At 38.2% G+C, this 17,096-nt stretch overlaps 1 protein-coding gene across 7 annotated transcripts in view; it reads right to left on the bottom strand.

The window, feature by feature from the left end:
* The window catches only part of FBXW11 (F-box and WD repeat domain containing 11), a 76,254-nt gene that overhangs the window by 34,510 nt on the left and 24,648 nt on the right, over nt 1-17,096 (bottom strand). For all 7 annotated transcript variants that reach the window (XM_074838096.1, XM_074838101.1, XM_074838103.1 and 4 more), the window contains 2 exons: nt 2,157-2,219; nt 844-1,069 (listed from right to left, as the gene is read on the bottom strand). In XM_074838096.1, the coding sequence (XP_074694197.1) occupies nt 844-1,069; nt 2,157-2,219 (289 nt within the window). The remainder of the gene's footprint in view (nt 1-843; nt 1,070-2,156; nt 2,220-17,096) is intronic.

Genomic DNA, 17,096 nt, shown 5'->3' on the forward strand with positions numbered 1-17,096 from the left:
ATTTATTTCATGTTTATTTCCCACTCTGGCAACAATGTCCATACATTTACCTTTCAAAGAATCAAATGAATCATACTCCCCAGCAGCAAAAATCCAGGAATACAATTCCTTTCAGAAATTAATGGGAAAGTATATACAACTTACCAGAAGATTGAAAGATAGAGATTCTATATACCTAGTTATTACTGCTCTGTATTTTTTTTTGAAGAAATGTATATAGCAAGGGTAACAACAGGTTTCATATTAGAACTATTGATACAGGTTTACACTGATCAGTGCCAGAAGAGTTCTGAGCAACTGAAGGAAGGAATCATGGCTGGACTATACAATAAAAAAAAAAAATCGACAAGAACTTCTGTTCTTGAGTCAGTAACAAGACCAGACAAACTAGATTCATTCATCTAAGCAGGCAGCTTTATATTTAAGATTCAGGAAACTTAGAACAAAACTAAAGTGTAATAAAGACTTCAGAAATGAAAGCACCTCTGTAGTATTTTCTACACCCATGGGGTTCATATGAAAAAGGAATTTAGACCAGAGCTTGCAGAGATACAACTTTTGTGATAACTGAGTTCCAATTTAAGCACAAACTATTCTTCAGGATACGCTACTCAAACTACTTTTACATGGAACAACACTGGCATCCAGTGGCCAATTCAATTAATCACAGAAGTGAATGACTTCAGCTACCCTCCTGCCCTTCTTTTGACTGGGAAGCAACACTTCCTTTATACGAGACAATCTAAATCTGGAGGATGTTTCAAAAAGTTTGTATACACCCGAAGTATTAAACAAAAAGAAGTGTTTATAAAGGCACCTCTTGTAAAATAAATATTAGTTTACCTGGTAACGCAGTGATGAAGTCCCGTTGTAACATGGGCTTCAAGTAAGAGTTAATATGTCCATGCTGATAGTGACACATTCGTGAAATAAGGTGTTCCACAAATTCAACTTGATCTGATTCAGACCACTGGTCAAAATATTTAATACACAAGTCTTTTTCCTTTTCGTAGTTTCCTTCTGATGGTCTTTTTCTTGAGACAATCACAGATGAAGTTCCATTACTTATCTGTTTTTAGAAAAGGAATGTCAGTATTTAAATATAAACAATAGGAACAGCTTTATAAGAAGTTTCTCAAGGAAGAAAATGTGAGAAGATGCAAAGAAATAATCAACAAAACTAAATTTTAAAAAAAAATTCTCAAAGCTGTGAGTTATGACATATAAATTTCATCTTTCATAGACAAAGATCAATGAAAGTACTTTAAGCATAAGTTACTTTTTATACCAAAACACTTTAATTCTCTTACAGCTCTTACCATTTAAACAGCAAGGAACTTAATTCCTTTTAGAACAAACTTTTCCAGATTAAACCAGTGGTTTCTGCTGCATATTTCAGTTTGTCTCTGCGGCATACTGCAGTCTGCCTCCACAAATGATTTACACAGGTTCCAGCAGTTAAAATAATACACGTTTAGAGACATACCAAAGTTGGGTATTACACTCTTAATTAACACAAAAATTCAAGACCCTCATGTCAGTATTGAGCTGCTTATCCATAAATGAAAACATAATGTCAAGGGCTTGTTTTGTTTTTGAAAAACAGCTCGTGTCAATGTTTGGGATATCCACATAATAACATCATTAAAATCCTGGGAGCTTTAGCTACAAATAAGGATGCTACAAAAACACCACCCCAGGACTTACTGATAATTAGTAAATACAACCAGAGATTGATGGCAGGCTCTTCTGAGCCCTTCAGGAGACCAAGAGGGCTGCTGGGGAACAACTGTCAGCTCTCTGAAATATTTCCAGACTTCTTCAAAGCAAATTGGTTGCAACTCCTTGCCATGTGAAGGTGTTGAATTTTTCCTTTTAAATGACAGTCACATGCTCAGAAACATTGAACTGCATTCCCAAATATCCTTTGACGCAGAATTGTCCTTTCAAGGTCAGCACAAACCACAAAATCCGAGAAGATCTAGTAATTTCTCAAGTATTATTCATCGGCGTCATCCTTCACTTGAAGGCTGAGCTAATTTTAGGATCATACAGTCAACTACATACAAGGATGATTATGCAGACGCAAGATTTGGTATCTCAAAAGCTGGAACATATAAAGTCATGCCAACTCTCTACGCAAATGTTAGCCCTACCTGCCATAGGGTATTTTTCTTTGGAGACTCATCTTCATTCTGATCCTCCATTACTGATGTGTTCTAGGAAAAAAAAAAGAATTATGACTTCAATTTTTTATTCTATGGCAATTCCTTGCTCTACAAGCCTTATGAAAAAGAAAATCAATTGAACAGATAAAATTCATTTTCCCAGTGAACGGAATTATCAAAGATTTCTGGCCACAAAACGTGGGTATTATAAATAAATTCCCCTTTTAACTGACATGTTTATCAATTCCATTTACTGTAAAGATAACTCCCCAACCCCTCTTCAATTTCTTTTGACAGGTTTTCATGCAGCCTTTCAACGCTTTTCTCACTGGGAAATAAATTCACTTTCATCCTACTCAAGCCAAAGTAATTAAACCTGTCAAAGTAATCAACTAGCACTTTCTGCCAAAGTTAAATTGCATACATCTAGTTGAAAAAAAAAAAAAAAAAATCACTATATACTACTTACATGGAACACAATACAATTTTTTTTCCAGCTCTAGCTTACCACAAGGAGGAGGGACCGTTCTCTGCAGAACGCCTCTGTAATTCACTGCCACAGTCTGTGTCCTATAACCTTTGGCAGTCACCATCTTTCTTCACCCCAACTTAATTACAGTGCTCTCCCCACATCATAACTGCTCCTCCCTACTGTTTTCCTCCCTTTTGTTCGAGAATGAGATGTAAGAACTTCTATAAACATTCAGCTGCAAATGTTTCTTTTAGGGCTCACCTCAGTTTCTCAAAATCTTTCACTCTTTTCTTCCCTTTTTGTTTTTAATTATCTGCTCCATTTGCTGTCCATACCACGTTTACATCTATTTCTACCTACTCAATCAGTACCCCACACCTAGGCAATTACTGCTCATTTAGCTTCCCGCCAACCCTGTCCTCTCCATCATTCATGCCCAGGAGACACCAGTTAATTGGCAGAGGGTTATCTTGAAAAACTGAATGACTTAAAACATTATCTGTATTTATTTCAGCCTTCTTCCCCTCTATCACCTGTCTCAGCAGAAACAGGAACAACAGTCAAGTAAAACACATGATGGAATAAGTCACAAAATTGCTTTACTCTTGCCATCACGGATTATGGATTAACCTCTTCACAACTACATCCACCCCCATTCAAAACACAACTCCACCTCAAAAGCATTCACTGCTTCATCTCCTCCTCTTTCTTGCATAAGGAATGTACCACACCAAAAGCAGAAAACTCTAAAAATTAACAGTATTACCCCATAGGCAAGCCTTCCTCCCCCGCCTGACTACACTGCTTTGTCTGAAGTTTATCTTGAACCTTTTCTGCCTTGCAGTTAGGTATGACAAAACATGCAGCACACGGACAAAAGATTACATTATGAAAACTATGTCCACCGTGTGATGGAAAAACTCAAGTCTATCTAGTTATGACCCTCATGGCAATGATAAATACAAGCCCAGGAGATGGCTAGTGTGGAATCCAAAAACAGAGGCAGTACGTGGTTTGTGTTACTGCACAGATATATTTTTAGTGTTTCTGGACATACACAGAACAGTAACACTGGATAAATAAACAACGCTTTCCACATTTTCAAACTTATAGTCTCTTGAGGGCCATTCCTGTTGTTTGCAGCTACACTCTCTGTTCATAACCAGCACTATCGCTGATGTGCAAATGATGTGCAAACAATGCTCTCCCACCACACGGTGCCACAAGAGGGAGCACCGTCGACTTACTGGCACCCAACTGGCCCACACCAGTTAAACTATTCTGCAAAGCAAACATGACTCCAGGGAATTACACAGGGGTGTTGGGTTTTTTTTCATTTTATTTTAAATTTGAATGTGTAAAAATACTCATTACAATGATTATATGTTGTTAAGAGTGTTTTCAGTTAGTATGACCTTAAATGTGTAAGGAACATCTCATCCCCTTTTGCAGTTGAAGGCTAAATATATGCATCGATCCTGTGAGCTAAGAACAATGAACAGGGATTCTCGTTGAGAATATCAAACATGGATGGCTTGGGTCAGCATATTCAGCAGAAATCCCACATTATATCAATTTAGGCCGAACCTAGCTTTCCTTCGGTAGGTCACAGCGACACTCTGCCATTGCTTTCTTCTGCTCCTTTATTGGGAAACACCTCAGAGATCATTGCTAACTTTCCTAGGATGCAGGCTAAGGACTGTCTCCTAAATGTTATGTCTTTTCACGCTAGGAACATACAATAAAGCTATAGCAGAGCAGCACTGTAACTCATAGCGTGCAAGAACACAAACTTCACCAAAATGATCAGACTTCCACCACACTAGGCTATTGACTGCAGAGCAAGTTTTTGTCTTTGGTGTGCACCCACTCAATTCTACTGTGCCTCTGTTGCTGCCTATGTAAAGAAAACTAGGTAGCAGGCTTTAGGGAGATGCTTCATCTTTGGCATGTCCACTGATACAAGGGAGAAGTAGGAGGACTGTATTTCTCCTGCCCCTCTCCACTTGTCCCTCTTCCCTCAGAGCATCAGGGCAGTGTCCTGGCTAAGAGGACAGTGTCTGAGATCCACAAATGGGTGACCTGGCACAGGCAGTACCACTGTCGAGAGATACTTCCACGTCCTCTCAACATCTGGGCCATGAATGTGAGGGCAGACCACATGGATAGGTTTTTAGGCTGGAAATGTTAACATTGTATTTATGTATTTAACCAGTAAGTAGTCAGATGCATTAATTTAGTGGCATCTACTGCTACAGTGTTTATTGCTTTTTCTCTCTTCTCCCATCCTAAGCTCACTCCACATTTTTCTACTATATTTTAGAGCTCGAGGGTTTTAATGCTTCATTCTTTCCCTTTCTGCTCCCAATTATATAGCTTGTTTTCCCTATTATATCTTCTCTTCCTAATAAATTCACTCTACTTCAGTCTTAAACACTTAATTTTTGGGGTCATTCCCCAGATCACATACATCCTAACTCAGACTCTAATGCGTCTCTAAAGCACTTACGCCTACTAACTGAAGACTAAAAGATGACCTGGTGGGTCCTGTCCTGTGGTCTGGAAGAAGCAATTAGACAACTCTAATCTGTCTTGTGCATCCACAGCAATCGGCAAAAGAAGAATTTCAAAATTCCTAACAGCTGGTGTCACTAGTCCTTGGGAAGACTTCCAGCTCTTGGGCAAGAAAAATGATAGGCATCTACAAGTTCAACTCTTCCCTTCATCATGCTCTTCTCTCAACCTGTACCCCACCCACCCTCTACATAAAGCTATCGTGCCGGCCGCCTCTGCAGGTTTCCCAAGTAGCTTTACATGGCACTAACATGGACTCCACTTCATTTCCCTGCAGCTCTGCTGCTGAACAGCATCAAGACCCGGTGCAAAAACTCTCATTCCAGTTACTCTGGCAAGGCCATAAGACCCTGCAATACCACTGACCTGTGCTTGCAGACTCCAAAAGAACAGGCTTGATTTTTTCACTCCCACAACCACAAGAGCCTAGCAGCTTCTCACAGTGGAAGCATAGCTTCTAAATATCGTCAATTAATCCTGTTTATAAGTTCATTTCTTCCAGAAATTCTTGTTAAATTGCTCACAGCTCTTGCAAAAGTAGAATGATTATTTCCAACCAGCTGTCACTCCTTAATTAGTCAGCCTGGAATAAATGCTCCCCATCCCCTACTGGGAATGGCAGCAGCAGCAAAGTGGTAACAATGGATCTCAGCATAGATGTTTTCCATCGCCTTATAGTTGTTATAACCCAACTGAATAAAGTTAGAATAAGAAAAGCCTCTGTCTGTATTTTCACTAACAGTAAAACCAGCAATGGCAGTAAAATTTACAAATTGCTCTACAAGCTGTAGAATTTTAAAAGCTTGTTTCCTGAAGATTAGCATCTCCTATTCCTCGCCTAGTTCTGCAGTAATTTCAAGCTTTCTTTAGGCTTTCTGCTCCACAATAGCACAAGTCTTTGGGATTTCTATGAGATGCAGATGAACATGGCAAACAGGTCCAAAAGTTACTTGGGGAGAAAGAGATACTGACGAGCATAATTACATAAAGCTCATTTCCTTTGGAGATTATGAAAAGCTTCCGAAATAAAAACCACCATGAATGATCCCCAAATGCAAAAATTTTGTAGGTATCATAAAGTTTCATAAATCGCAGTTTCAATTAAGATCATTAGATACCTGGTAGCAACTAAAACTGGTGTCTCAAGCATAATAGTTCCACATACGTATAGTTGTATGACATTAGGTGCAAAGGCACCTAAGTCTTTCTGTAGATGAATGGCACTCAGCCTACAAGACTCATCTCATTTGTGAGATATATGAAAAAAAGGTGCATCTTTTCTAGCAGAAATCTAACAAGCCTGTACGGGCTACCCAGATTTCTACCAGATTTCTGTTAGCTATAGGCAGGTAACGCTTGGGTTTGCACAATGCTTCAGGACTTGGAGGGCCTTTGGTCACTTAATTGACTCTGAAGAGAAACAGCATGGTGCAGCTTTGTTCTTTAACCAAGTTTTACTTCTAGTATTGAGAGAACAATTATAGAAGTTATAGCAGTAATCCTGAGAACTGGGACAAGACACACAAGCTGCAGGAGTAGTACCTAGACAACATTGCTAAGTTTCCTTGACGAGAACCCTTTCCCTACCAAAGAATGGATTCATAGGATACAAAGGACGGACAAAACTAGACAATAGCTGTGTTACCTTGAAATAAAAGAATAGCAGTCTTCAATTAATATATAAAAGGGAAAGTGATAGAAAACAAGAACGTCTATTTCTCACTACCCTTGAGACTACACCAGTAACTCTGATCTGAGTTAAAGACCTAGCTAAGTCTTTAAAAGTCTAATTTTTGGCAAAATTCCCACTTACTGAAAAAAGTAACAGGAAATTTCAGTTAAAATTACAAAATAAGCAAAACTAATCAAAACAGTTCAGCTAAAAAGGCTCTGATCATCTTTAATAAATCACATCTTGGATATCTTTAAGTCAAACACAGCAGATTAAGATCAAGCTCTGTATATTCAAATCACCTTCTGAAACCAGCTCTGCCAGCACAAGGACTGCTGAAGGTATTAATTACACATTCACCCAGAGGAGAAGAGGAATCCACTGTCCCGTGTGACAACTGGACCACACCGGTAAGGAAGAAAGCTGGGTAACCATCTTTACCATCTAAAAGCGATGAGCATGTGTCCCTCATGGCTTCCTGCTTTTAATATAGCCAGAAAGCCCTGAATGGTTTAAAGCATTTCAAAATTAAAGCAAGCCTCTCCTTAGGATGCAGTGGTCACCATTTTCTAATCTAACTTGTTAAACAGTGTCTATTAACAACATCTTGATACTTAATCAGGGATAGGAGGGGGTTTTCTTCTTTTAACTACTGAGAGACTCAATAAAAAAATATACTGTAGCACAAGCACTAAACAAAGTTGGAGAACCACTAACTTCAACTGTGCAAGACGTGAATCAACACTCTCACAGCAAGGACCAAATCCCTTACTTATCGCATCCCTCAAAATCTGTACATACCAGCCTGCAAAGAAATGCAAAAACATCACAGCTTCCAAATGACAGGTCAGAAATAGGCGGTCACTGACAAAGTGTACTTATCCTAACCCCTGCAACTTTCTTCAGAAGCATAGCCATAGACTAGAAATGGAGGAATGACATAAAAGATTCCCGTATCAAAGGAGTAAGCATAAAAAAGGTATGGACAGTTACTAAAATCTAGTCAATAAAGATGTTTGGCTTCACAGAGAAGACAGCACCAGCAACAACATACCTCCAGCTAAGGGTTTAACCTCACTCAGGTTGCCTATAGAAAATGGTTCCTTGCAATATTTCTCCATTAATTATATAACAATAGACACATTTTTTTTTAATTTAGTGACATAGACAAGTCATACCTTTATGCAAAAAAAAAAAAATCCCTTGAGAACAATAGAAAATAGAGCCCATGGCTAAAAGACTTTCCAAATAAAAGAGTTTTTTAAAATATTTAATGGTACATAAACACTAAAAAGCACTTTGAAAACAAAGCTCTAAAGTTCATCAAGTTAAACTTGATTTAATTTTAGGTAGTCCTGCAAGGAGCAGGGCGTTGGACATGACAATCCTTATGGATCCCTTCCAACTTGAGATATTCTATGATTCTAACTTGAAAGTTAACTCTGCTGACCATGGATGTCTATATTTGACATCTGTATTAGTAACTGCTTGTTTCAGCTTAAATTAAATTATTTATGTAAGCACTAGGGATCTGCACAAATTAAGCTCAATACGCTTCATTTCTTACCTAGCTAGCTATTCTCCCAGTTGCCAGGTTTTATTTTAGTGCAGTTATTGCTGGAAGTTCAAACAAAAATATACTTGAAATACTAAAAGAGTCTACCGAGATCCAACAGCTGAAGGCAAAATTAGAAAAAAACCTCATACTGAAAAAAGGTGTCATTTTTATTTGGCCTCTGACTAATCACAAAAAAGTTTACAGGCAGATAGGGTAAATATTGTACCAGCAGACAGTCACCCCATTTGTGTTTCTAATCATGAAAAACAAACACCATAGTTTGACCACAAGTTGTACATGTGATGTTTTTAAAAGATATCTAATGCTTTTACACACCTGGTTTGACACCTCTCAAGGACCTATTTTTTAGGAAGTTTTGTCCAGAGCAGTAAATCCCTCAAAAGCAACAGTCGACTGCTCCTGTCTCTGCTCAGAGAAAGAAAATCTCAAGTCATTCTTCATCTAAATGTTCCCAGTTATTTCTGGGATATAGAAGAATACAAGCAGGTACTAAACACATTATCTTGTTTAATCACTAATGCTTTGACAACTGGCAATTAGTACCACTACTTTGTTTCTAAAGTATCGGTCTTCACCTTAATCTCATTACAAAATTAATTTGCTGATCTTATGTAAATACCTAACTGCATATCTCTTAATATTCAGTATGTCTGACTTAACACAAAGTTAATCTCAGAAGTCAGATCAGTGTGGGCTGCGTCTAAACTATGTAACTTGTTTTTAAAATGAAATTATACACAACAGTGATCAACAGTTGAGAATTACTATTCTGATCTAACTCCATGAAACACTAAGCAAAAGCTGCAGCTCCACCACAGAGCTTTTGGTGATGGCACAGCCTTTTAGTAGGCAGTTGTAGGCACAAACTGCAGTCTGAAACCACCCGGCAGAGCAGATAATTTGTTAATTCATAGCCCAACCACCGATGAAGTAAGTACCGTAACAGCAAAATCACCCTGCTGGTTTTTAGAACTTCAGGAATAGTGTCATACAGATTCTCATGAAGATTAGTATAAAAAAAAATACTATTCACTGATTAAACTAGAAGACAATTTAAGATGTAATAAGAAACAACAACCAAAAAAAGTGCTACTTTTGTCCAAATTACAAGCTATTTTCCAGCATGCCTGAATTTCCATTCAGCAAACAGATGTCACTAGAAAAAAAATACATTTATTGCAATCCCAAGAGATATCCAGTGATTTCAGCAGCAGGTATAGTTCTAAAATTAGATGAGGAAGACGCTTTTGATCCATCAGCCAGTTCAAGCTCTCCGTGCTTTTTTTTTTCTTTTGTAAACATGTAATAGTTTATTACTTCTTAGGGGCAGGCTTACCTCAACAGGTACTGCAGGATCATGTCTAACATATTCCTTGCATAACTGTTTCAAAGACACCCTAACTCTCATTTAATTTTTTGTCTGGAGTAAAGAGTCAGTAATCAAAAACTGGCTGTATCCATCCTATATTAATATGTTGTATTTACAAGGACAATGAGTACTGAATTGTGTAATTGTAGCAATTTGATGACTCATCCCTGCACCATTCCGAGTACCGAACCATGAAGGCTTGCAAAACTTGCACATCATGCAAACTATTTTGCTGAATATAAATGAGTCCCAAATATATATACATATATATATTTTTAATCACTTTCTCTACATCTGCCCCTCAAAACAGAAAGTACCAGTTTTATGCAAAATCAGCTTACTAAAAAAATGGCAAATGCAGTTTTAAATTCGGCTAGCCAAGGTTTGGGGGCTACATTAAGCCTTGCTGTAACACTTTCTACAGTGCCTACTTGCTCAGCTCAAGCTGGTAGTTGAAAAAATTTGACTCGATAAAAATAAAAAAAATCTTAGGTTGTGAAAGAGCATCCAGCAGCAAGTGGCAGGCAGCAAGTCTTACTGCAATGCTCCACCTGAGGCTTACTGATGTTTTACTTCAGATAAAAAATGGCTTTATTTTCTAACCAGCTGGACTCTGAGCCCTTTCCCAGGCTAATAGGAGGTTTAATTATGCCTTCATCTTACAAGCATTGTTTTTCAGCTGTCTCAGTTCACGCCTTTAACTATACGGTCACTCTGCCTTTCTTGGCAGATACTGTATGTGTGCAGTACATTAGCAATCCACATTCTTGCCCAGAGCAGAAAAATCTCAATACTTAAACAGTATATTAAAGCAGTGATCAGGCTTATCACTGATGTTACTGCAAATGGCTGCAATCACTTTCCTAAAACACTTCTGAATTAACTTTCACAACTCCACAGTACAAATGCCCCAAAAGATAAATACTTTCCACCTGCAAATAATAAGTTTAACAGTAAAATGTTCACAACAGAAATATGGCTACAACAAGCTGGTTGTAGAAAGGTACACAGACACTATGAACAAGTTAACTGGGTTTTGGTTTTTTTTTTAATTAATAGAAATTACCTCAAGTTCTCGGCTACAATTACTATCATTGCTTTTGCACTAATATTGCTAATGGTGCATCTAAATAATCTTCTAAATAAACCTATTTATTTGCACTTCTAATCTTAATCCATCATGAAGTAAAGCAGTTTTTTCTCTGTACATTTACAACTCAAGGAAAACTTCGAATGGTGTTACCTATACAGCGAACTCATTGAAACTACTGAAATAAATGCAACGTTTTCAGAGCTTGCACTGCATCAGGGACACTTGTCCTGTGCTACGTATTTGTTCAGACCATATGCATCTACAACTATACCAAAAGCTACCCTAAACAACTGCATTTTGTTAGGCAGTTGGAAGGACTGGATTGGGTATGTCAAGCTTTTTTTTTTGTATAATGGAAACATTAAGTAGTATTTACTACCTTAGAAACTGTCTCAGTACCTCGTAAAGAGCCCCTTTAGCTTTTATTTCCAGTATTAAAAAAAAAAAAAACCAAAACAACACATCACAAATGAAAACTTGAGGGGAAAATACTGGCTCAAGATTACAGTATCTTTTCTTCCCTCCAGAGCAGATGCAAAGAAACCTCTTCAGATTCACCCATCTATTCATTTATAGGACTTGTAAAAGGAAAACAAACTATTCAGAAAGTTGCATTTCACTGCTGACTGCTCAAATTGGTACGGCCATCAGAACCACTTTAACCAAGGACGTTAAGCACACAAACAGCAGCTGACTTCAAGGGCTCCATAAGCAGCCAAGACATTTTAGAGCTAACTGATGCACCCCTACAACACACTATTTCTACATTAGCACTCACGTTTCAAAGCCCTGAACCAGCTTGGGTGCACCTCCTACCAGCCAAGTAGTTCAAACGGAGTATAGTTTCCAAAAGGGCATTGTGTGGACACCCTGAGTCAGATGCAAGGCAAAAATCAAATTACACTTCATGCTGTACAACACTGTGTACAAAAGATGTAAATTGTACATTTTTCTCTGCATTATGTTCATGGTAAACAAGGCAGAAAACGCACCACTTCCCTACACAATTAACAGTATTTCAGATTAAAGGTAGGATAAGTAACATCTCAGAAGCAGATTTCAGGCTAAGCCAGTTGTTAGATGACTTCAGATTCATCAAAAATAAATTAGCCTATATTCATCTTAACTACATTTGCAACTTGGCTGCCTGGTGCAAAGTTAAAATATTTCAAGGATTAATCCTAGATTCCCAGAGGGAATTTAGGTTCAGATCTGCTGCTGGTTCCATGTGAAACCAGCTCTGTCCAAATTTAGCTACCTCAACATGTCGACCAGAAGACAGGCACAACCCTCAACACAAAGGTGTCTGAAAAGCCTTATGAAGAACAGGACATAAATGGGCATCAGAAATACAGACAATGTAGCCAGTTAGAGATCCAGATCATTAAGTCATTTTTTCAAAACCTGATCAATTTTCTTCTCATATCCACTACTGCTTAACACATACACTGCTGCTTGTTATCTTTTTCTTCCCCTAAGATCTAGAAAAGATCTGCAGCCCTTTAACCCTTGAGCAAAACAATAAAATGGAACAGAAGGAAGAGAAGCAGCAGATATATACTTCCAGCTTGAGAAAAGTGGCTGAACAATGAACACAAATACCACATATTGAAGCACACATAACTAAAGAATAACTTAAAAATAAGAAACTCCAAACAGCTACAAGCCCACAGCCACAAATTCACTGGCATTAAATAATAATACACTAGGACTGGAGAACCAAAAGAAGCTATAAGCTTCAATTAAACATTCAGTACTTTCCTCCAAGCATGCCTACGTATTTTCTCTAATTTTTCTAAGGCCAGATTCTGGCATTTCTTACTCTATATCCCTTCTTGCTTTCCCTGGCCACTAGAACTACATCAGAATTATTCTCATTCTCTGGTTTTTGCTCCTCCCCAGGATCAGCAAAACTTTAACCAGATTTTGAAGAGGTTTCTATACAACGTTTTCTGTAAAAGTTATAAAAAGATTACTCAGAAACACCAAGGACTTGTCCTGGTTTCAGCTGGGATGGAGTTAATTTTCTTCCTAGTAGCTGGTGTAGTGCTGTGTTTTGGATTTAGGATGAGAATAATGTTGGTAACACACTGATGTTTTAGTAGTTGCTAAGCAGCGTTTACACAGAGTCAAAGACTTTTCTGCCTCTCACCCCAACCCACCAGCCAGCAGGCTGTGGGGGGGCACAAGAAGTTGGGAAGAGACACAGCTGGGACAGCTGACCCCAACTGACCGGAGGGATGGATAATCCGTAACATAAGACATCGCGCTCAGTATATAAACTAGAGGGAAAGCTGGCCAGGGGCTGCTGCTCGGGAACCGGCTGGGCATCGGTTGGCAGGTGGTGAGCAATTGCATTGTGCATCCCTTGTTTTGTATATTCTAATTCTATTATTATTATTATTGCTTTCCCTTCCTTTTATGTCCTATTAAACTGTCTTTATCTCAACTCACCAATCTTTTTTTTTCCCCCCCAATTCTCTCCCCCATCCCACTGCAGGGCAGGGGGGAGTAAGCAAGCGGTTGTGTGGTGTTTAGCTGCCTGCTGGGTTAAACCACCACGGGAGTCTGAAATAATAAAATTGCAGTAACCCTCAAGTATTTGTCTTTTGCAAAATAGAAGAAAATGCACACAAAAGAAATATAGAAAGAGTAGCCACCACAATGAAACACTCAATAAAACTAAAGCCTGAAACCCATCAGCTACTCCAAGAAAGAATCCCGTGCTATTGTAAGCACAGGTTTTTTTCTCCAAAGATGCATGACAATGAATTCCAGATTTGGCAACTCATGAAACTGTATCAATCGATCGTAACTATTCAGGAAATCCTAATCACTCATTAATTGCCTGAAACACAGTCTTTTGCTTATACACAATTTCATTGTGTTTTTGTAATTGCTGATATCCAAGCAACCAAAAACCTGGAGCAAACCTTATCTCAGAAAAGGCTGCAGACTAACTTCAGCTAAAGAAACTTTTAGTAACACAAGATGTAAAAAAAATACCCAAACCATTTTTTCAAATATCCACTCAGCCTTGCCTGGGGTTAGCCAGACACTCTGCATTCGACTGCTGATCTTATCTAGGTATTAAAAGGAATGTGCAATTGCATAATTTAGATTTCACATGATTTATATAATGGATGTCTAAATGCTCCTGACCTGTAAGGCCAGCACCACTTCTCCCCCTACAACTTCAAGATACAGTTGATTAAAGTACATCATTATAAGACTCTACAGAAAAGGATTTGAGAATGGGAGGAACAGTTGCCCAATGTCTCAGGTTCCTCTTTTGGAAGATTATTTTTAATCTTTATCACGTCAGTGACTTACTTTACATTACAGCACACCATCTCGTAGTGGTATAAATGAAAGGTGGCAAACTGTTGCATGGGGCAGCAGATGGAAAAGGCAGGGGACAGCTGAAACCAACATACTGTGCATCGAAGCCTTGAAATCAAAGCTGTGACCACCACAGCATGCCAGCAACCATCTCCTGACTTCCTGGAGACAGCTGGGTTTGATGTTACTTCAATAGGAAAACTGCTGTATGTTTTTTTTACTTCTGAACAAAAGGATAGCATTATACAAAGTGCCAGCTATGGTTTCTGTGGCCTGATCCGGAATTTGAAAGGGCTTTTTCTTCCGACAAACTGCACTGACGGATAACTTTGAAGTTAGCAGGGCTCAAAAAGAGTTTAATAGATACTGCAGGACAATATAGAAGTCTCGGCAGCACAGTGATGACAATCACTTAGCAGCAAGCATCCTTCATTTTTACTAGTCAGGTACTGAATTCAAAGGTGTTTAGCCTAACTCTTATCATTTTTCCCAAAACACGTACTTACATGTAAGCTTGAGACTTTCAGATTACATTTGCTCCATCAACCTGAGTTTAAGTGTACAGAACTGTACATGGATTCCTGTAACATTACGGTAAATATTTTTTTCGGTATTATATGTCGTGAATAAATTCTCTAGTTCAAGTATCTTCAAAAGCAGACAAAAGCACTACGATTTTCAAAGTTCAGGTGTGCATCCAAATTCTACAATCATATATAAAACTTTAAAGGTATCTTCACTTGATCCTTGTTTAAGCAATTTTTCAAATAGGGTATTTAATTATTAGCTACTGAATAACTCATAGAGAGAGCTTTAAAGTTCACTTCCATTCATGAGTAATTATTTTTTAAAATTTCATTTAGAATTTTTTGTATCTTCTATCAAATTGAAACTCTAACAGCCATAATCCATTTAGTACAATGACGTTCAACATTTATCAGTTACAACATGCAAGGAAAAACAGCTGAAGTGTCCATAGGCATGCCGAAAGAGTTTGCATTCATATACTTTATATAGTAAATATTTAGCAGTTTATTTATTAAAAAATAATAAGAAACGTAAAACATGTAAAAAAACAGGTTAGAAGTGTAGTTTGAATCATCCTAAAGCCTGACTTAATAATTGCATCAAAAATTGTGCATGAACTTGATGAATGCAAAAAACATGTAAGAATTAAAAAGCAAAGAGCTCAGCTTCAACAGCCAAGAGTTTCTAAAAACACCAATACAATGCCACTGAACAGAATTCAATGCTTACAAGTGAGTGAAAAGGTTGGGATAAAGGTGACATGTTATTTCTCTAGGGCAATAAAGTCAACTCAAACTTCTGACATATCTGTAAAATCCACTTGTCTGAAGCACTGGGGACCATCCTGTACCACAGAGTAATACCTTTCCATAGTGGGGCTTTGTAGACATGACTACTTTTCCATAGAAATATTATGCAAAGCAGTAAAAGGTTTTGGTTATAGTTCCTTCTTTCTCTGCTGTACCACTTCTTCCATAGCTGACTGATGGGTATTGGTAAAATTTGTTCAATCCTGCTGTTGGGTTTGTAGACAACTGTCCTGTCCTTGACCCTGACACCTCCTTTGATTTATTTCGATTCTACCACCACTTCAAAGAATCACAAAAACCAAACCACGTATGTGAAGACTCTCATGTGCCACAGCCCTGAAGACCTAGAGAACAACTCCTTGGATGCAAATGAAGGAGGCCCAGGGAAGCCTAGGAATGGCCTGCCTGCTAGAGCACCCCAGGAACTTTTTGCACTGAAAGAATAAATGTCCTTACGATGATGACTCTTAGAGCAGAACAATTCATATTGGCAAAATCATTACTAACACTGGTATCAAGACTGCTGCTTAATTCCCCACAAGCAAGGGATCCAATCCTCCTGCTGGTGACGTTTCTGGTAAGAAGTCTGACAGCACTGAGTAAAGACACTGCACAAATGTAATTTCAACCTTAGTGGGAAATATTTGATCACACTTTTCTGCTTCCTTGAAAATTCTTCCATGGGAAATAGACCAAACACCTGCAAGGAAGAGGACGATATCAAATATACCTGGAATAGACTGCCTTGCATTTCCTTCTCCTCTCCTAAAAACCATTTTGCTCTCTCCCAGCATAAGCACGGCACTACTAGAAGGCAGGCAAAGAGCAAGGCACATTACCTAGCAAATTTCTTTGCACTGTAACAGGATCAGACAGCAAAAAAAAAAATCCTCTTTTCCAAAGGAAGTTGAGAAAGCATAAACGCGAAGGTGTGTCTAACGACATCTCTCCACTCAACAATGTAGTCTTCTGCAGATGCATCGCAAGAGGTATCAGGAATAACAGCTCCTGCCTGCTACTTGTGAAATATATTAAAAGCATAGTGTGATTGTGTTCGCTTTTCTGAGGAACATAAATTTATGTTTGAAATTAGGTTCATCTGTTGCAGCTATAAGCAACAATTCTGGATTTACTGAGGCATGGTCTAGTATCTTGTGTCAATACATGAATCCATCATGAAGAAATGCACTTGCCTCCTTAGGGACATATCCCTCCCAGTCAGAGACAATAGATTGTGATCGCTAAACGGTGCAAGAGAGAAACACTAAAAAAGGCAGACTAGCAAGTCACTCAAAGGAATAAGGACTGGATTTCTAAGCTCACATTACTTTTTCTATGTTCAAAAGTCCCTTCTGCAGCAGACAGCAGCTTTATGAAATATCTCAAGAGGAAGTCATATCACCATTTCCTCCTAATCTCTATCATAAAGATTATTATATAAATTACTAACTTTTGAATACCAGCAACTTCTGAAGAAAAGACAAAGGTGA

The sequence above is a fragment of the Strix aluco genome, chromosome 13, assembly GCF_031877795.1.
Source record: "Strix aluco isolate bStrAlu1 chromosome 13, bStrAlu1.hap1, whole genome shotgun sequence".
Classification (NCBI taxonomy): Eukaryota; Metazoa; Chordata; class Aves; order Strigiformes; family Strigidae; genus Strix; species Strix aluco.